General features: G+C 37.7%; 1 protein-coding gene across 6 annotated transcripts in view; it reads right to left on the minus strand.

The window, feature by feature from the left end:
- MATN2 (matrilin 2) overlaps positions 1 to 22,684 on the minus strand; it is a 70,632-nt gene that overhangs the window by 23,838 nt on the left and 24,110 nt on the right. For all 6 annotated transcript variants that reach the window (XM_063390513.1, XM_063390499.1, XM_063390505.1 and 3 more), the window contains exons 3-7: positions 20,091 to 20,660; positions 15,350 to 15,472; positions 12,102 to 12,224; positions 6,378 to 6,500; positions 2,341 to 2,463 (exon numbers count right to left, since the gene is read on the minus strand). In XM_063390513.1, the coding sequence (XP_063246583.1) occupies positions 2,341 to 2,463; positions 6,378 to 6,500; positions 12,102 to 12,224; positions 15,350 to 15,472; positions 20,091 to 20,660 (1,062 nt within the window). The remainder of the gene's footprint in view (positions 1 to 2,340; positions 2,464 to 6,377; positions 6,501 to 12,101; positions 12,225 to 15,349; positions 15,473 to 20,090; positions 20,661 to 22,684) is intronic.

Below are 22,684 nucleotides of genomic sequence, written 5' to 3' on the forward strand. Positions count from 1 at the left end.
AGGGGAAAGGACTGGGGAAGGCTTTCTGTTTTTGCAAACAAGGAATGTCTTAGGATATATTAATTTTTAGAAATTCAATTTGAGGCTGTCTAAAACCATAATTGTCAAAAAGTTGCAACTCATGCGGATTACCTTATATGACTTTATCACAGTTTATTTAAAAATGATTATTACTTATCCTACCAAGTTTTTTTAAAAACTTCAGAGACTGAGTATTCCTTTGGAAAACTATGTCATAAGTACATCAGGGAAAAATGCTGCCAGTATTTAAGGTGATATGCAAAATGGTTCTCTGCAATAAAACTACCTTCTAAAACCGGGTGATGTCAAGTGGGCAGTGCTGTTGGGTTTCTCTAGGGCAACACCGATCCTTCATTTAGCAACATTTTTCTGAAAAAGGACACTTCGTGGAAGGGATCACTGAAGGTGTAACATACAGAATGGATGGGTCTCTTCGTATCTCCACAAATCAGCATGCAGCACTATCAGGAGTGCAGGTTACACAATGATATGGATGCTCAGCAGCAGGCACTGCCTTCGTGTTAGACAGTGCCTTTGAGTGAAACGGCTGAACACATTTCCCCAGTTATTTGGATTGGAGAAAATGATGCTTTGGCTCTCTGTTGGATCAGGGATTCACTATAGCATTACTTCACTAGGCCTGGTTTGTGGTGGACTTTGCAGCAACATAGGCTTGCATGACTCAGAAATATCTCAGAAGGGACCCAGGAGTGTTTTCTCACTCTGTTCACACCTCTCCCTTGCAGCAAACGAGTCACTGCAGTTCATGAGACACTCGTTGCTGCACGTATCGCCGTGGTGGTGTTGGGTGTATCTGGGATGACATTTGCACACAAAGAACTCTTCCATGTTAACACATTCATGTTCACAGTCATGCTGACCTAAAGCACAGAAGTTTACTTCTGTGGAAAGAAAAACTGAAGCCAGCCATAAGGGTTTCTGAAGTAAAACAGCTTAGAAAAACTCACTTTTCTTAAGCAATACTGGATTCTGTGCTTGTGATACCTACTAAAGCTGACAGTGAGATGAGGATCTGAGAGCAGAATGCAAAAACTCAGCTATGTAAGGCTTCACTTTGATCCCCACAGATTTTCTCCTGTAATCATCAGAAGTCACACATGGTGGTGAAGGAGGAATGCCTGGTTCTTGTCACCACTATCTATGGTCCTTGATTTCTGAACAGGGCATATATGCAAACAATCTGCTTTATTTTACAAGCTTAGCTAACATGACCCTTGTTATTGTTACAACAAGATTTAGAATAGGAGCCTAATTCCGGAAACATCACCAGATGTGCAGCCAAATTCAAAGCCCCATAAGGAAAAATACCCCAAATGGGAATTACAATTTGCCTTTAATTTGCAATTATATCCTTGGCAATAAATATTTTACACAATGCTGTTCTTTTGCTGACCAAGGCTATTGAATCTATAAAAACTTGGATGTATTAAAATACCATACAGATAATAAAAAGCAGAATAGCAGAATAGCATGGATTGCTGCAAAAGAACTGTACAGACAAAAATGCTTGGTGAGAACGTATCTTTAAGACTGAACAAAAATATAGTTTCAAAACCAGATACATTTTATGAGTGTCTAGAAATAGAATTAGATTGCTCCAAACAAGTTTATTATTCATAAAATACCAGTAGTACAATTTTCTCCTCCCAACAACTGAGTAATGAGACCAGCTGTTTAATTTTGCTGAATATATTCTCCCTAAACTTTAAGACATTAAGACAGTAACATTCTGCTGTGATTGCAGGCCTCCACTCAGGAAGAACTGTAACACTAGGTCTTTCTAAAGTAAATAGCATGTGTGACTGGTTTATAACACTGACATTGCTCATGCTGTTTTTACAATTTTTTTAGGAAACTGAAGTTTCGTGTGTGACTCTAAGTTGGTTTTGATATCTGTGTTGTCTGTTCAACACATTCCCAAGCTGATGAAATGTATCTGTCCTTGGCTAAATCAACTGGGTAAAACAAGGTGATTTTTTTTTTAATTTCAAAGCTGCTTGTGACTTTACAAGCCAAGGCCAGAAAGCTTAAAAAAGTAATGAACTTATTTTAAGTAATTTTGGTTCCTTCCTTAATCCTCAAGTTTTCATAAAAGTCTTCAAAAATGTCTAATATACAAAGTAATCTACAAAACAGCAAAATGTATATTTCCCCAGCATGATTCATTCAGTTAAAATTCAAGTTTATAAAGAAACATTTGTTTCAACCTTAATTACAGAGAAAACTTCCATCCTTTCAGAAGGGAAACAATTCATTGCAGGTTCAAGTAATGAAAGCATATGTCCAAGGATTACTCACTTTTGCATGTTTTCTTATCTGGATTAAGTCTAAACCCTTCTTGGCACCGACAAAAATAGGAATCATCTGTATTAACACATTCCTGTTCACAACCATGGTCCTGAAGAGAACAATAGTCTGGTTCTAAACAACAAAAACATTTGTGTCAGTGAGTAATATAATTTCTCAGAAATAAACCAGGTAAAAATGAGTTATTTTGTTTTCTTTTGCCTTTTTTTTTTTTTCTTAGGCACCATTTTGGTGTTTTACCATATTGTTTCAAACCATGAAAATAAAACTTTTTCCAAATATCTGCTATTCTGATGGACACCTGATATCTATTACAAAGAATTATTAGAGAACAGAAACAGTTCATGCATTAGAGAACTCAGAATCTTAAATATTTCTTAAAGTTTTGCAGGTAAGCCCGACACAACATCTCATCAAAATTGCCTCTATTCACTCAGAGCATGTTAGATATGGTGTGTAATAAACACACAAATATGCTTTTGAATGCTGTTCATGAGATCACAGCAGCACAAACAGGTCATCAGGAGTGTGGATGTTTTTAACAGCTCTGAGTGCTTGCTTCACAATTCCTCCATTTGAAATGCCCATGGAAGAGAAGATGAGCAGCCTAGAAACAGCTACCAGTTGTGGATAAAGAACCTTAGAAAGGGAAGCAATTGTGCAGTGAGCATTGAGATATTTCCCATATAGAGTTTATCAGTATTGATGAAGTCAATGAACCTGACATTCACCTAGATGCAGTGTCTGCACATCACTTGGTTTTGTCTCACCGTAGTTAATTTACATTAGTGAAAAATGCTCCTAACCCCTTAGCACTGCTAAAAGTAGATAAAGAAGTCACAAATTACATAAATCACACTTTAAAAAATATCCAAACAATTTTCAACACTTCATTGTACAACCTGAAAACTCAGAGGGGTTTAATTATTCCCAGAAGTTAATTAATTATTATTCCCAAAGGTGATTTGCTTTCAGAGGCATAAATAGTTCTTTCTTTGTATTTGTGGCAGGTTAATGCAATTGAGTCTTTATATATGATGAAAGCCCTTTGTGATAATAAACCACCTATATTTTCAGAATAAACATGACTTTCTAAGAAAATTCAGAAGGACTATAATTTATGAATACCACTCTGTATATTAATTAGCATTGATAACGTTAATTAACATTTCCTTTACTAAAGCTTTTTGACAGCATATGCACATACATATATACATAACATGGAGATATCTGTTTACTAAAATGAAAATTAGAAAACATATCTTGTTCAAGAGGGCACTGAAGAGACAGAACGCATAAAGCCACATGTGTGCACCAGAGGAATACAGCTGTATGCCTTCTGGAGCCACTCGGTGCTGTGGTGCATTTACCTGCCCAAGTCCTTGCCCACTCAAGTGTGCAGCACAGACTTTTCCTGGATAACTGATTCTGAAGATGACCACAAGGGTTGAAAAATATGTATTATCTTCGTTGAAACCTTCAGGCTATTCTGTTTGGGACACTAAAAACACACTTCACAGGGCTTCATTAACACAGTCCAGATTAAGGATGTTAACAGAGTCTTGTCCAGCTACAAATTATGTGAACGCAGAACTCAAACAGGCCTTGCATAAACAACAACAGGTGAGGCTTGGCAGCACCCAGTGCAAGCAGAAGCTGCCATCTGTCCTGTTGAGGTGAGCAGCAAGAGTGGCAGGAGTCTCCTTAACAGTAGCTTGAATGTCCTCCACCTGCCTCACCGATAAACCAAATTTGCTGTGTTCTTCCAGCCACAGAGCACTCTGATGGTGTTGCCCTCATGAGCACTGCTCCTTGTGTTTTATTCTAAGAACTTCGGAATAGTTCCCAGAGAAAACATTTGTGAGATATGCATGACCATACTGACAACACTTATATTTCCAAGCATTTCTCTGCAGTCATGAGCATAAGGGCTCACTTTCTATTTTTCAAATGGAAGTCAAGATTCTGAGACAATCACGAAGGAGTGGGTGCCTCAGGCCTGCTTGCTGATGCAGAGAACTGGTCTGGCATGGGTGTGAGTCTTGACTAGTTGGCCATCATCCCTGAGACTCAGTACATAAGCCAAATATGTAGAAATTTATGTTAGAAGTTTTAAAGTCACAAACATTGTAAATCCAGTGATCTGTAGTTTATTTGTTCTCATTGTTTATGCAGAATCCAACACAGTGTGATTCCTACCATATGGGAACTAGGGGCCACTTTTACTCTGAAGAGCTCTTGTGTTATCTTGACTTTTGCAGCATTAAGAGCTACACAGCTTTTTCTTTCATTCATGCTTTAATTTATCAGCAAGGCTCAGAGGATATCAAGTGTAAGGTATAGTGGCGTAGTAAGTCTTATTTGTGCTTATTGCACAATACACTGTCTCAAGCAACAGATAGAGGACAGAGACAGGTCAAGCCTGAAATACAACTTTCCCAGACTATTCCCTCAGATGTCAACATTCGGTGAATCATCAATTTAAACATGTTAAAATAATGCATACAGTTAGGCCAAAAATTCAGTCAAGGCATATGAAATGTTTATGCAGTCTTAAGGATTTTCTTCAGTTCAAAATGGAGGAGAAAACTGCTTAAAATCCATATTCTTCAATCAAAGAAATTAACAAAAACTTGTGCTTGGGTGTGGAAAGCACACTAAAATAAGATTTCAAATATACATGGATGTGGAAGTATAATTAGCCAGCCCTTAGCTGACAGATACTTGACAATTGTGAGTGTTAATAAAATCTACAAATTATGTTAATCACTGTAAATACTCTGGCCCTTGGGAAGTAGAAATTTCATCTCCCCTGACTCTGACCATCTAAAAATTACGTGTCCAGTCTGGCAAGTCATCCAGACTCCCTGTATATTCAAGGAAAATACAGGCACTTCCATAAATTTGTGCCAGAACTGGGAGCAATCACCTTTGAGAAGTGTCTGTGTCATTCACTTGATGGTAAGAACACATGTACAGCCTGGATTACATTTTCTTCCTAAATGTTAAATTTAAGTGGAACAGATATCAAGCATAATACACAACATAGATACAGTCTATAGGCTAACCAAGTCTCTCACCAGAAGGATTGAAATGGCCCACGTTTCAGGTTGGGAAAACACAGAAATGCAGTGCTATATTGATGCATTTTTTCAGAAATAATGTTTGAACTTGTTATTGGGCTAAATTCACCACTGGCAGCAGCAATCATCTAAAACAAATGGAACTTGACTGCTTCCAGGCACGATAGTAATATTTCTTTATCAAAGCCCACATTTATAAAGAAAGGTAACTAGGCAGGTACATTAAGGTTTTCCCTTAACATTTCCTGAAAGGGAGCTATGACATTAAACACTGTGGAGGTTTTAGCTTGTTGCCCCAATTATGGGAGGCCTTGGCATGAATATTTCCTGGTCTGTCAAATACCCTCCACTTCATGTCCATTCCTAACTCAAATAATTTTTGATCTTCTTAGCCTGGTATCAAATTTGACAAATAACAAACAAGCAAAGCCATGAAGTTGTTATAAGCTGGTGGTTACACAGAAGACTGGTAAAAGATACTGATACTGCCAGAGCTTTGTCTCACTATCACAGAACTCTGGAGAAAAATCCACAGAAAAACAGACTGCAATGTTTCTTCTGATTGGGAAACTACTCATTATTTAGATCATCTTACAAAGCAAACTGATTATAAATTGTCTTGCACAGACTTGTTTGTTTACCCAGCTAGGGAGATTATAATCTAACTGAAAAAAAAAATGAATAATCAAAGAAAAATCCAAGGCAAAGCTTTAACTTTTTGCTGTTGAAAAGGAGCTGGGTTTCATGTAAAAAGCTTCCTTTAGCCTTCGGCCCTCCTCTCAAAACAACTTGCTTTGCTTTGAAGAACTTTGCCTTTCAGGGCACTCCGACATTTTCTATACCTGATGCATTGGTCAGCATTCCCAGGACCAGTGGGGGGATTACTGCTGACAGCCGGAAGACAGAAGTACAAATTATTCATAATTAAACTTTATCACAACTTACTTCCACAAGTTCTCTTGTCTGGATTCAGAATGAATCCTGAGTGGCATCTACAGTAATAGGAGTCCTCAGTGTTAACACATTCATGTTGGCAACCATGGTTATCCAAAGCACAGTAGTCTACAACTGAAAAAGAACAAGACCAACATGTGCAATTAGGAAAAAAAATCAGAACTATTATGCATAGATATTATGGTTCTAGTGACACACAGTAGCTATAAAAAAGGGAAAAGCTGATGTAATTTCTGTCCTGAAAAGCCTGTCTGCAAAAAGTAGTACACTTACAACACCAGTTGGTAAATAAGATTTTAAATGAGTCCTGAATCGTTTCTCAACTTAGAACATTATCAGCTCTCAGATTGTCAGGAGCCTTCTCAACATGTTTTCTCAGATCTGGAAACCATGCCTCTGTGAGTAACTCTGTCCAGATGTTCACAATGTAGGCCAGGGCATAGCAAAGTTTGTTTGATTCAGTTCTGTCTTCTGTATCTCAAGTCCCAGTTCTGGAATTGCTCTACTTTTCCATAGTTCCCTCCCAGCTGTATTAATTCTCAAGAGCTGTTCCTCCAGCCTGAGCATATAGGAGAATCTTGGCATTATCTTCTACACTGAAGACTGTCACAGTACATTCATTCCCTCTAATGTGCTCCAGATTTGTTCTGTACAAAGCAGCCACAACTGCAAAGACTGAGAGCTTCAGGCTGATATTCACCATGGATATTTTGATTATATAATGCCTTTTGCAAGGAAAAAAATAAAATATCACAGACAGTCCAGTCACTTATTTCATAAGTCTAGTCATTTATTACACAAATCCATATTTTAAAGTTAGATTGCCAAAGGGTAATAAAGTAATACTTCAGAGTTTACTCTGTCAAACCCATTCAGAGTTGCTAAAGAAATTAACGGAATTTTAAAATTTCTTTGAAGGTTAAGTTTCATCTTCACAACAAAAGTCTTAGAAGAAAGGAAAGATAAGTCACAAAACTGGTGCTCTGCCTGCAAAGAGCTGCCAGGCCTACATGAGGAAAGTATACTTGATTCTTTCTGCAGAAGACAGTAATGTGCTTAGCTTCACACCAAGACAGGCTCTTCTTTGCCAACTGAGTAAATTTTTTTCACTACTTTATACTGCTAAGCCTTAAAATTTCTTTAAGAGTCAGTAATTTGTTTTAATGAAATCAATTCTTTCTTCAATAGCCCCACCTATGTAAATCATGCACATTCAGGTGTGCTATTATATTTAGTCAAGATCATCTAGTCAGGAATGCACATAATCTATTCAATTATTTTGAAAGAGTTTCTTTTAACCCTTCAGAATATTTCTGCTGAATCAAGTCAAATTAAACTTCTTACTGGCTACCATGTGATACCACTTTCCTGGCAGGAATCCTCCTGTTTCCAGACTGAATTGGTTCACATTAAAACCTATTTACTGAATCCATATTTCAAGGATATAATGTGTCATACAATTAGCTTTCTTCTTATATTAATTCTATCCACATGCACATTTTTAAGTGTTTAGAAGATACATTAAGAAATAGGTAGGCAAAAGGATATATGGTATTTAGCAACAAGCCTGGCAAATAGCCCATATGGATGTCTCTGTAAATTCACCTCCTCCTCTGCATTTAAACCTAACAAATTAATTTCTACTGCAACACCTACAACTGCCCAACTAAGGATCGTAACAGAGAGAACAGAATATTCAGCTGGAAGAGACACACAATGACCATTTAGTCCAACTGCCTGACCAGTTCAGAGTTGGCTTTGTCCAAATGCCTCTCACACACTGACAGGCTTGGAGCATACACCTCCTCTAGATAGCCTGTTCCAGTGTTTGACCATCCTCTTGGTAGAGAAATGATTCCTAATGTGCAGTCTAAACCTCCCCTGGCACAGTTTTGAACCATTCCCTCATGTCCTATCCCTGGGAGAAGAGCAAAATTCTATGCTGAATCATGAGATATACATAAGACTGTGAAAACTTGAGATTTCACTGTTTTGAATTTTATCTCATGTCTATTTCAGTAAGAAGTTTTTAAAATTAATTATTAGTGTCCTTTTTAATGAGTAAACTATTAATTCAGTTGTCATCTCTGCATATTTGTTCCACCTTGTTTTTCCCACTTGGTATTAGTTAGTAAGTGATGAGAACCATCTTTTACTTCCACTTATCTTTTACTTTTACTTTAACCTTTTACTGGTTACCTCCTAACCCAGTTCTGCACTCTGGGTAGTTACATTGCCCTCTCTGAACCATGGACTGCATGGGTCACCTTTCTCATACATATTTATAGAGGTACTTCAGGCTTGAGAGGACGAAGGAAGTTAAGGAGAAGGGTAGGAGAAAAGGGTGTAGAGTAAGTAAAGGAGGATGTACTAACGTACGGAGGATGAAAAAGAATATGAGAGAAGATCAGAGTAGACTCATGGAAGATTCATAAGAACCTGAGAAGCAGCCAAAAAAATCCATCAGTGCCAGGACTGCAGAGAGGTGCCAGCAGCCAAACCATTGCCAGGAAAAGAGGATCCAAGCCCAGCAGCTGCAGCAAGATGGGGATAGTCTAGCACTAGTGCCAGGAAAGAGAGGACAGCATGTCCAGCAACACCGAGTGCCCAGCAGCACGATGGAGAAAGAGTAGCTCATTACCACCAAACTTCAACTGACAGGACTTTGTCCATGTGAAAAACAGTTCAAAAAAGGCAAAGTGATAGTGCCCTGCCAGCCATTGCAAACACTCAGAGTGGCTGGTTGTTCAGTAGTCAGCTTGAATGGATACACTGTGAGTGCTGGCTGTGAAATTTCATTTAATTAATGCCATTCAGGTAACTGGCTGGCACACGTCAATAAAGCAATTAGTATCTCCATTGATCCTTAAATTAGCCCATCAGAAAAATTTAATAAACGTGCTCATGAAATGAAGTTTCGGCACTTTCTTATTTGCTTTTCCTGGAGTAAAAACTTTAGAAGTCTTTGATATCTCAGATGGAAACCTTTGACTCTTTCCAAGAATATCACAATGTGTATTTCCCACTGAAATTCTCTTTTCATTCCCTGGAAGGGGAGGAGTGACTAACCTTAATGAAGTCACTGCTTTTTGCAAAATTGTTACTGTTCTCAGTGATTTCTAGTGTATGTGTACATCAAGATCTTTCTTCTGATCCTGCTCATTTGATAATAAATACTTCACAGAAAGGAAGGGTTAACTAGCTTAGGAGTAATGAAAAGTGAGAGTTATCACTACTGATTCAGTACTACACACACTCTCCCTAAAAAAGTTTCCAGCAAGGATAATTATTCATTGGTGATCATATCTGCAGAAGCTGTGCATTCTTAGTAGTAGCATATTCCTCAAAAATCTCAAATTGTTCAAACCTGAAAAGTCAGATTCTGGAGGCTGACAATAGGATTTGCAGACAAATTAGCATCAAATTCATAAATTATGCAGACAACCTTTTCCTGTTCAAGAAATGTAGAGAAACTAAGTTCTGCATAGATCAACTATAATTAATATACATTGAACCATTCTTGTATATCAGTAAGGAATTTAAAAGTGGCTAAATATGCAACTGCAAAAGAAAACAAAAAAATTGAAATGTTAATAATGTGCTTTAAAATCCCAATTAATACTGCTAATTATTGAAGTGGTATGAATAGCATGTATTCATGTTTTGTTGCTAAAAGGTACAAATGAATAGAAATCAACTGGAGAAAAAAAAACTGCTATAAAATGCAAGATAGTGAACCTATGCATGCTGTATTTTGAAATAATTGAAGAGAGAATATGAAATCTTTAAATGTCAACAATAATGCTTGTAATAAATATGTAACTCTTCAAGCCAAAGACAGTCGGTGAAGAGGTAGAAAAAAATGTCAATTATGTATCACACCTCCAAACAGCACTCTCCCCAAAATCTACAGATAAGTTTTAAACAGACAAAAAAACCCAAATACCAATGCAAGAAATTTAATAAGTAGCAGAGAAATATTTTGAAGCTTTAAATAACAAAAATAGAACAAAAATAGACTTTGTATTTATTACAAATGAAAATATTAGACCTGACATACAAAGAATTTCACCAGAATGATGCTCTGATAGCTTCCTTCCTGATAAGAATATCTTGGGCTGTCAAGGAACTTCAGCTTAATAGAAAATGGTAACAACAGCTGATGACACCAAGCATGAATACTTCGGATTAAAATATATGGTAGGAAAGAATTGGGGATGAAAGAAGCTACCAACAGAAGTCACAGATTTTCTGTCTCAGGATATAGTCAAATAAATAGCAGAGAAGTATATCCTTTATTGTAATACAAGTAAAGGTCAAGAGGGTCAGCTAAGGTTATTCGATGAATGTTACATATAGAAATAATAAAAACTTGCCTAAATAACCAGTATTATCTGCATTTTCAAAACAATTTGACTTCCAAAAGCAGGTTCTTAAAATGGTATATGAGTGGCCAAATTATGCTGGAGACAAATTATGTTGAGACCCTTAAATACTCCTATACTGAAATCAAGAAGCTACAAATAAAGGAAACGTTTCTGAAGAGTAAGCACACAATGAATATTCTTCAAAACCTCATGTTATCCCATGTCTAATAAAAAAACCTCAAAACCTTGCTTGTATGTCCTGTGTGAAGCTACATGCAGAAAGTTCCATAAATTGTCACCTATCTTGCATCTTACAATAGGGTTATCCTGCAAGCCAATAGCTCTTTGAAGGCAATAAGAGAAAGATATGTTAGAGCTGTCTTAAAATGACAAGAAAGAGTAGAATGTTGGAGAAAAGCATTGTGGCAGCCTACAGCAGACTTGAGGCCAAGGATTCAATTGGATTCATTTCCATGGGACTTCAATTTGTGTTTGAAATTAAGCATGCATCTAAGTGCTTGCCTGAAGAGAATACCTAACAAATAATGTCATTTTTTATCCAGATCTCACTAGGGCTTACTGCAGTGGAAACCAGAAGACAGTATTTTTTCAGAATGTAGCACGGGATGAAAAGTTTGCAAGCACAGGTCGATAGGCTTGTAAAAGAGATTATACTAGAAGTATTTACCGTGTATAAACAGGGAAGAAGAGTGAGGTACTTACAGAGTAATAGAGAGGGAAGTATGTTTTGTGCTAAAAAATTATTGTACCGTATTTCCACACTAGTTTTTTTTGAGCTGTAATTCTTGGAGCTGATATTTTCTTCTGCATTGCCCACAGTGAAAATTAAAGGAACATAGTGGATGGGTTTCTAAAGTGGCTAAACTTTCCTTAAAGGCATCTTTCCAAAAAGGGGTTGAAATCCCTCCTCACATCACCATAAAATCAAGTGAAAAACATTAAGAAATTGTCCCCTTTCAAATTTTTCTGTGCATAACTTCTGTCTGAAGGGGAGCTACTGAGTTTGTCCACCTTTGTTTTTTTAATGGCCACATATGTCACGCCAGTACATTGCTGGCCACCTATATGGATCTTGAATAAAACATTGGGTGTGTTGTTTCCAAACAGAAAACTACTTTTCTGTGTGAAATTGGTTGGAACAATTTTCCCAAGGCACCATTCATTACCAGTAAAGGCCTACAAACATGTCAGTTATGTGTTCTTTCTCACCTGCCACTCATCCATTATGAACATTAATTGTCTATGGCTAAAGTGGATACTAACTGATATTGTATATTGCTTTGGTTTGTGTCAAGAGATAAATGTGAATTGCTGAATTCATACTCACCAACACAACTCTTTCCATCTGCATCAAGCTCATACCCTTCATAACACTGACAGACGTAGGACCCAGGTGTGTTCACACAAATCTGCTCACAGGCATGCTTCTCCACAGCACAAAGGTCCTGAGCTACAACACATAATTGCATGAGTATGAAATTCTTTGACCTTCTACAGTGCACAGGTAGACTACAAATCAAAATAAATTTCAGGAAGCTATGGACAGCTCTTTAGAGATGAGCTCATTTTAACACAGATCATATCAGTGTTCCATCACACAGTGAAAGCCAATAGGATCAGTCATTCAAAGCTGAAGGCAAAGACTATTAATGGACCAATGGTGCCTAGCAGAGCTGCTTGATGTATGTTTTCCTAGGAAGTTCAAATGGCATTCTTCAGGATTTTTTTTTTTTTTGGAAAAAGAAAAGTAATTGTGTTTATTTGTGTGTTTTTGGTTGTTTTTTTGGGTTTTTTTTGTATAACAAGATAAATGATGATGAGGTTGGGAAGGGAAAGAAAAGGAAAACACAACAGCAAAAAGCTTGGGGATATTTAATTTCTGATTCTTTAGAATATTTCAGCTTTATGCAAAATACCATAGCTAGTTATCCCTCACATGTGAAAGATCTCAAAAAAAATTACCATGACAAATGAGGTCAGTTCAGCACCTAGCCAAATAAAGCACACAGGGCTTTCTTTTCAACAGACTAAAGCTTTATGAGAACCCCCAGTTTCCCCAGCGAAAGCTCTGGAAAGCAGAGTACTTTGTGTTGCTCAAAGACTGCTCAACACATAATGGTCATTTACAGCTACAAAATAGGCTTTTGGAAGATGTTTGAGGAAATCAGCCAAGCAAAAACAAATTTTCTTTTATAGCTGTCTGCTTCATATCAAGCGGCATGATGAACAGCATAAACAGTCGCTTAACTCTTTTGTTCCAGCGTAAACACCCACAAATAGATAATTTTCCAGCTTGTTTCAGCTACATTCCTCTTTTGTATTATTTTGTTATTAGTGTAAGATTTGAGCATCTCTAGAGAAGAATGGGAGAGATTAGTTAAACAAACAAATACAGTGTAATAAGTACAGAACTCCCATTATCTGACACAAATACTCTTCTCTAGAAAAGTTAGACCACAGGACACAAAAGGAGCATCCTTTTATGGATGCAAACCCATTATAATTAAACAAATGTAAGAATATTTTCAGTTGAACAAACAAACTGTTTCCCAGCCTGAAGTTGTCAGTTCATTGCTGATTGAAGCCATTTGGTTTAGGGCTTTAAAGAACTGATAGCATATACTCACACATTAAAAAAAAGGTCAGCAGGAGAATAAAAACAGAGTCTAAGTTTGGTACAAAAGAATGAAAAGAGAGAACAACATTAGGTACCTACCACTCATCTTTTCTGCACTATTTAATTCAGAATGTGTTAAATTATGTATATAAGGAAATCATTTGTTCATGGAAGAGCTGCCGAATACATCCAGACATTAGATAAATACATCTGGTTTATGTTGATCATGTATTGTACTTAACATAAACATGATGAAGATTTATTTTACTTAGATGTCAAGGGAGGAATCCACTGTCTCTGTGCACTTGTGGGGAATTAACAGGCAGTGAAGGTAACCAAAATACTCACTGACTGTGCATTTTTCTTTAACTGTTCCCCTACCTCCAGAACTGAGCTGTCCCTCTTGTCCAGGCTCGGCTCCCTATCATCATGAAATCTGTCACCTCTGTGGGGGTTTTAGAAATAATGGTTTGACCTTCTCTAGACTAATAGTGCATCATCTCTCTCCTTCACCAATGATTTGCACCATCCTAGCACATTTAAGGCCAGTTTGACGACTCTCAGATTTCCAGTGCTAATTGCTAAAATTAGTTTATAATTTGGTGATGTAAAAAACCCAAAGGCTACAAACACATCGAAGGACTAATTTCCCTTTCATATTGATCAAACTGCAATCTGGTGTCATCTGACTGATGATCAAAGCAGGTAAACAATCAAAGAAATCATGTGAGAGGTAAATGGGGAAAATCAATAGAAGTCATAGCTAAAAAAGAAGGTGCAACAAAGGGCTTTGAAAAATGATAGAGAGGGAGCTACTGTGCTACTGTGCATGGGTCACCAGCAGGAAAATTACACAGAATTCCAAAACTCTTAGAAATTAACCTGTATTTGAAGCAGTGCAGTGCCCAAATGCTGAACTGCTGGCTGAGAAAAAATGTGGAAATGTAACAAAGTAAAGAGAAGAGACAATAAAGAAAGAATTTTTCATACTTGTAATTTTTTTTTAATTGATTCACACACCTTCACTATTTCATTGGTGCTAAGTGTTTGATATTAAACACAGCTCTGAGCAAGAGAGACTAAGAATCCACTAATCTTAAGACACCTGGTAGTTTTATGGTACTCTCCTGAGATAGAGAACATCAAACACAATGATAGGATTTGAGCTTGCAGTCTTCACCTTAATTCTAAATTATCAATTGCAAGAAATATATCCTATGCTTTCATGATGACTGTCTCCCACAGTTTCTTGAAAAGACGTTTTCCAAAGTTTTTCTTCTGGCTAAAATCAGTTTAGCAGCTTTAATCTGAATCCATGCACTTTCATTTGAATCCGTACACTGCTGTGTGATAAAAACTTGAATTTTTAGCAGTACATTTTCCACAAATAATTAAAATTTCTTTAAAATAAGGTGGATACAGACACGCAATTGGCATATCCCTCTAATGTAAACTGCTGCTAAGTACCAGGAAAGAAGTTTAAATGGACTAATGAAATACAGATCACAAAGATCAAAATTAAGCTTTTCAGAATGTCAGGTTATTTCACAGTTTTCTAGTATAGGGTCTATTGCACCTTTCTGTACCATTCAGTATTGTTGCTAGCTGGACAAGTTAGTAAAGTATGTACATTCACTTCATTTGAGATGATAAAGTTATTTATTTGATTGTTGTTTCATTGTTGAACTTAATATACCAATAATATTCAAACACAATTTCAGTTACAGTGTACCTCTACAGAGCTGAGCATAAAATTTAGTTTGATGTATTTCAGAAAGATTTGTAAGAACTTCACTCACACAAAGCAAGAAAAAGAATGACAACTTCACCTTTCTAGACACATTCTGATGATTATCATTAATTTTGAACTGACCTCATTTCTTTATGACCCCAACAGAAAGGGTAAGTGATGTTAAGCACTTTTTGGGAGTATGAAAGAGCAAAGAAAGATAACTTACTGCTGCAAGTCTTCTGATCAGCATTCAGAATGTATCCTTGTTTACATCTGCACAGGTAGGAGCCAGGGGTGTTTATGCAGAAGTGATCACACTGATGCTCAACTATACTGCACATATGAGGCACTGAAAGAGAAAAGGAAAACATTATTAGCTGCTGGTCTTAATTACCTGTGGTCACTCACAACTGAAAAAAAACCTGGTGTAGAAAATTTTAGTGAAGCAACTTAGAAATTTCAAATTAATTTCTAGTTGTTGCAAGTAAAGACAAAACTGAGAGCTTAAGAAAATAAAAATACGCAAGGGAATATCTGAAAAAAATATTTATTTGGTGGCCCCACAAAGTCAATGAAACAAACCTATTATTATAATCAGCTTTAGAAAATAAGTGAAATTTAGGTGTAAGCTGATTTAGAGGACATTCAACCTCTTGCATGAAGAAAATCACCACACATCACCCAATAATAAAGAAGAATGATTAAAAAACCAACTTAATGAAGAGACTATTTTGCTTGCTTAGTTAATAATGTTGAGGAATGTGCAAATAATCCATGATTACACTGAGGATATGTATCTCCAAGACTCATTAAGCAGGAGCTGAGTTGAGCTACCCTCCAGACTGTAAGTCTTTCTGAGTCTATTTTTGTTCTGTTTGTATTTTATGTCTCTAATACCAAGTATTAAAATGCAGCAGACAGACAATAAATGAGAAAAAGAATGGAGGCCAATTCAGTCAAATTCATTGTTGAACTATTTTTCTCCAGAGCAGTATTTGGGGATTAAGAAATACGGATATTTTCTTTCCAGTGCAGCATTGCTTATACATAAACTCTATAATATATAGGTGAATTACTTCTCAGAGAACATTGTGGAAAATTATTTATATTGCTCAACAGCAATTAGGAATTGATGTGTTCCTTAACATGCTAGGTTGACAAAGCTCAAAATTTATGGAGAAGATATTAACAGTAATCTTCTAGAAGCCACAACAGAAGCCTGCTAAATAATTTAATGTGGTAGGTGTGGTACTTGTGGAAAAACCCACATGTGATTTTAAGATATATACTCTTTGGAATGGTTACAAGAGTTAGGTATTTATTGCTAACACACAAACTACCACAATTCCCTAATCTCTTAATCAGCTTCCTGGATCTCACAAATTTCTCCCATAATAAAACTTCTCAAGTACTTTTATTTATGTGGACACAGACCTACTTCAGCTTCTTGTCTTGCCATCTTTCTGTCATCCTGAAAATGAAAGCATTCAATGATAGGAGTCCCAAAATCTCAAGTTCCTTCTGAGAGTACCTTGTTACTGTCTTTTACCAATCTTCCAATCTACCACACAAGTACAGTGTTGGAAAGGACGAAACAGGAAAGCCTCATAAATGTGATTGCTTGGCAAAAGATTTTGAGAATAAGAAACCTATAAGCCAAGTAGAAATGAAGGCGAGCTTTGAGATGTAAGATGCCAAGTCGTTAGTTACTGAACAACCAGAAAACAATAGTTTAGCCAGCTGAAGGAGAATCCCTCTTGATTGAAAAATACCCTTAGCAAACAAAGGGATGCTAAGGGTCCAAAGGTTAGGGGGACCCTGCCAATGCGGCAGGGAAGAGAAAAGGGGTCTAGAAACTAGCTTTTAGAGTTTAAAATGTAATACAATATGGTAATGTAGTAATTCTTATAGGCTGTATGTAAATTCTATAGGCTTTGTGTCTTGCCCTGGTTGGATGATTGTAAATTAGCATATTCAAGACAAAAAGAGATATATAAAGAACAGGAACTTAGGTCTCTTTGCTGGCCCTTTCTCTCTCTCTTGCTCTTACTCTCTCTCTCAGGCACGCTTCTAGCTGTAGCTGGCAGCTTTAAGCAGAGCTCTTGTACTCATGACCCTATGCAATAAACCGCATGTTTTCAAGAGCTGCCCAGACTCCACAGATCTCTCGTCGACCATTCCCAACGCTCTTACAGTATAATGTACATATTCTGAAGTTTCTTTGTTGTGCACATTCTAAAGCAGTGATACTCTGGTCATTAGTCTGATTTCTATGGTGGAGTCTGCTCTCTGAATGATTTCTGCAGCCTCATCTGCTGCAGGAGGTGTTTGCTGATCACAGGAAGGACTGAAGTAGTAGAAAGGGTGATCTCATAGTTAAGGAATCTGAACACGAGCCTTGTTGTGAATTAGATTTTATCTCTATACCACAAGGTCCTCATCTGATTTTGGGCAAGACATTAATACCAGTATCTTCAAGGAAACATCAGCCTTCTGTAAGGCTGTAACACTGTAACTGTTCAGATAGAGACACCTGAATCTGGATTTGCAAGAATGCAAGTGATGGCTGTAGAGCTGTGAATAACATGTTGTTATTAGTCCAAAAATGTTAAATGCCTGAAAATTATACCAGGGATTGCACTGAGTCAAATATTTAAAGTTAGTGGGTGGTTTTGACAAACTTAACCCTGTTTCTGTGCCTCCGTTTCTTCAATGTAAAGTGGGGATGACACCACTATCTATTTTACAGCAATATAATAAAGACTTTATTTGCCCCTGACTGCTCCATCCCAAATTCTGTCTTTCTCACACTTCATCTAATCTCCATCTGCTTTCCTGAATTCTGTTCCCATTTCCATCGACATTTTTCTGAGTTTTCAACTCTTGTCTTATTCTTCATGCCTCTGATCCCTCAGGATACTCTTTGCTTCTGTTTTACCTTGCTGACTAGTAATAAAAAGGGGTCCTGCCTTCCGCTGGTGTTTCTGACATCCCTAAACCTTCAGCAGTCAGGGGCAGCAACTGTAGGGAACCTCTGACTTAACAGAATGGAGCACATCCAATTTACAGGGATTCTCCTGAGAATATGGGTCCTGGGTACCTAGTGCCGCCCATCCAGCAGTAAGTTGTGGTTAATTTGGCTTACTTTTTGTTTTCCCCACAGAGCTTCACAATGGTTTTCTCTTGTCATCACAGGAACCAAGAAGACACATTCCCACAGGCATAAGGGTGATTCAGACACAGGGACAGCTCAGGGGCCAAGGTCTTTTCCCACAGCGTGAAGCAAACAGAATTCCAGAAGACTTGACCAGAGCGGTGCCTTCAATTGCTTTAGCCAAGAAACAAGGTGCCCAGATGTTCCACTCAGCTACAAGGATACTGCTTCTGAGTCCACACCTGGGAGGACTTAATCTAACCACATTTCCTTGAGGAATGTAGGGGCTTCAGGAAGCAAAAAAATGCTGCTTCACAATCAAGAGCAAATAAAATGTTATGAATCCTATCTGCAATTTAGTACCTTATGTTGAAATCCACATGAATCTAACAGCTTAAATTCTCTGTTGAATCTGAATCTGAATTTTTAAACATGTCTTAGGATCTCACTTTGAATTCTCAGCACAGCAAATCCTGTGGAGGCATTTCCTAGGAGCAGGAGGCAACTGCTATCCTTGTCACCTCCACAGTCCTCCATCAGCAGTGGCAGGCTGGCTTTACTGAGGAACACGTGTTTGACTAAAAGTGAGCTAAAAAAACTCTGATAATTTATAAATAAATATATTGGACCAGTCAGAAAACAAAACAACAGCAACAACAACAAACCAAGTAAATGGTATTTGTACTAGATTTGTTTCTAAAACACAGCCTAAAAAATCAGCGTTTGCTGTGCATTCAATTTAAACTCTGAATCCATGATTAGTTTACTCTTTCTTGGTTTTTAAATATATCCTAGTACACCAGCAAGGAAGAAATGGGAAAAAATCTATTATCTGATGAATGTCTTTGTTGGTATTTTGTGTTGAGGCAGTTCAGCTGTTCTTTGAAACAATTTTGGAAAAGATCAAGTAAGGAAAATTCTCCAGACTATCCTTACGACAAGCTGCAGTTCTTTTCTGGCAAAAGCATCCCTAGATATGAGTGACTATTTAATCTCACCATGCATTCTTTTTCTGGATTCTAATGAAAATACATCAGTTTAATGTCAAATTTGTAAGAAATACTTTCATATTTATATCTCAGGAATAAATAAAAAATTCTACTAAGTACACAGATTAAAATAAAATTAATTACAAATGTCATGATATTTGCAAAAGGTAATTCCTTATCAGAGAATTACAGATGGAAGTGATATTTCTGTTGTAAGTTAATACCCATTAAAATATTTACTTTATTGTATGAATGAATAACATCACTGTAACGGCTTTCCCTAACTTTCTATATTTAAAATAGATGGAATACAAAAACTGCTACATCTGTGTTTCACTTCCAGTCACAAGGCATTTACAGAAATGATTCTTTGCACAGAATTAGTATGTAAGCTTTGGAAGAGGAATGCACAGACTCTCAAGACTATTTAAAGAATTGAAAGACTGTTGAACAGTTTAAAGTTTCACTCCTAAGGGAGACCACACCCAAAATGAAGAGATGAAAAAAATTATCTAATATTCAAATAGCAGAGATCATACATTTATTGCTATTAAGCAATAAATAGGAAAATCATGATATGTGTGTTTGCCTAACTGCTTACGACCACGAGCAATTAAATCATATTTTATGGCATTTAACAGTAGCATGAGTTTTCCCCACATATGTGACTGTTGCTCTGGATGTTCTTTGGCTAATCCCCCTTCAATACAAATTCACTAACAGAAAAAGTTTCATGTAAAAAAAAAAAAAAGTTTACTTATAATGCATATTTTCTTCTGTTTCACTTTCATCTATGTATTCAAATCTACAGATGAAAATCTTACCACAAAGTTTAGTCTGGAAGGCAGAGGTCAGTGTTTCAATCTGACTGAAATTAGCAACCAGAAACACGTGTTCTTCATGTGGTTCACTCCCGATGGACTTCAGAGTGTTCATATCCACTCTTCCCACTCCAATAGCAAAAATGAGGATTCCCGAGTTACGTGCTTTAGCAGCAATCTCTGCCACGGGATCCTGAGGTCTGCCATCTGTCACAATCATGATGATGCGGGGCACGTTCTGCCTCAGCGGCCGGGCCCCCTCTGTCTCTGCAAAGGCGATGTTCACGGCGTACTGCAGAGCCAGCCCCGTCATGGTGCCCGTGGCCAGGTGCATCATCCTCCTCACCGCTCTCTCCACCTCCTGCCTCCGCCTGAAGGTCTTCAGGGAAAACTCCTGCTTGACCGTGCTGCCGTACTGGATCAGACCCACGCGCGTGGCGTCGGGGCCGATGTCCAGAAACTGCAGGATGGTCAAAATGAACTCCTTCACCTTTTCAAAGTCATAATGGCGCACACTGCGAGAGCTGTCAATAATGAAAACAAGGTCCAGACGTTTGTTGTTGCAAGTGTTTTCTAAAAGGAAAATGCAAACAAAACCAGGTTACAATTTCAAAAGGCAAATAGGTTCAGGTTTACTGTCTAAATAAACACTCAGGTAAGTGCTGTGAAAATTTAGAAAAAATAAAAGATATCACAATTAAGACTACTTGGGCAATATATTCTCCAGTAAATAACAAAAACTGCCTGATACTTGATCATTATATGTATTTTTGCGTGTGTGTAAGGTAAGTGCCCAGGATGGTTAACAGCAGCAGAATGGTGAGATAGAATCACACAATCAGAGAGTAGCTTGGGTTGAAAAGGACATTAAAGATGATGTAGTTCAATCCCCTGCTGTGATCAGGGACACCTTCCACTGGACCAGGTTGCTCAAAGCCCCATACAACCTGGCCTCAAACACTGCCAGGCATGGGACATCCACAGCTTCTCTGGGCAACCTGTTCGAGTAATGAGTTTCTTCCCTCTATCTAATCTAAACCTGGCCTTTTTTAGTTTATTATTAGTTCATTACTTCTTGTCCTACCACTACATGTCCCTGTCAAATGTCGTTCTTCGGGTACTGGTGTGTTACCCTGTTGTGTCGTTGTTTAGATTTTGACCTCATTGACCCAAGCAGCTTGGAAATCCTCTCTGAATGAATTAACTATTTAAGTGGGCTGCACTGTAATGCTTGGTGTGGCAGGGCCTGAGAATTTAGAAATCTGATACTGTGACGAGTCAGGGGATATAAGTGTTTCATTAGAAACAGGGAGAACATGAACACAAAGAAAGACAGGTCAAAAGCATCTGTTAATTGCACTGACTGATAAGAGATGTGAAGGGACTGATTTTTCAAGGAAGTTGGCAGTAAGCAGCACTTTGCATATACAAAGTACTGTTCTCAATGACCTCAGCTGCAGCTGTGAGTGCTCAGCAGTTCTACAAATGTCATCATTTCAAACGTGTAATTAATACTCATCTAGGGAAAGTTTCATGTGTTGGACTAGCTCAGCATCACTGAGAAAGTCTATGGTTGCCTCAGAGAGAAAATCTGTTGTCTACAGTGGCACTCCACTCGGCCAAAAAAACACTCATACTGAACGCTCCCTGAAATCTATGTCAGCCATCAGAAGTCTTTTTTTCCATGAGTCATTGATGCAGAAATATTACAGAGTATGTCTATATCTGACAATGGCACAGATGGGCAGGCCAAGCTGTCATGGACAGCAGCAGAGGTGAAGGCTGGCTGCCTTCTAGGCATCCCATGAGCTTTCTGGGACTCTGGGTACATCTTCTGGCTTCTGCCCAGCATCCTTTTCTGAAAGAATATGAGAAATACAAGACACATGCATGAGTTGCATGATGAGAATGGTTAGGGACTGACCATTAACAGGAAGCCAGCACATGGCAGGCTTAAGGTAAGCGTGCGAGGTGAGCTATCAGACAAGCCACAGAAGAAGTTTATGGAAAAAGATTAAAAGGACTTTGATGGGATGCTGATGAAAAGAAATCAACAGAGGTTTAATGTCTATACTAAAGACTCTCCAAATTAGGAAATCCCTGAGTCACAAAAGGATTGCAGTTCAGGGAATAATTGCAGGTGGCATTTTCTTGTCCTTAAACTATTACACATGCATCTACTCTTGACCTCTGTCAGAGACCAAGCATAGGGTTAGATAGACCTATGTCTTCAATCATTGTGTTTGCTCATCTTCTTAAATTCCTGTGGCTATAAATAAACCTGTGAGGTTAGTTGTGTTTGTATGCCTGGCTTGAAAGATTAAAGTTGGCAAGAATGCTCATCAGACTGCAGTGGCATCCTCATTTTACTAAGATGAGACACCCCAAATCAGTAGTTTCCCATATTGCCAAACCCAATTCAATTCCCAGTGCACTGTCATCCATCTTGTGCAGTGAATGAGGCAAATGTTTGGTGGAAAAGTAGAGTTTGACTGTATAATCAAAGGTCACGTCAGTCTGCACTGGTACAAGTGGGCCAATCAAGGACTCAATTGGAAAAACGCCTGTCTGCAGACTGTCCTTTAAACAAGTTCTGC

The sequence above is a fragment of the Prinia subflava genome, chromosome 1, assembly GCF_021018805.1.
Source record: "Prinia subflava isolate CZ2003 ecotype Zambia chromosome 1, Cam_Psub_1.2, whole genome shotgun sequence".
Classification (NCBI taxonomy): domain Eukaryota; kingdom Metazoa; phylum Chordata; class Aves; order Passeriformes; family Cisticolidae; genus Prinia; species Prinia subflava.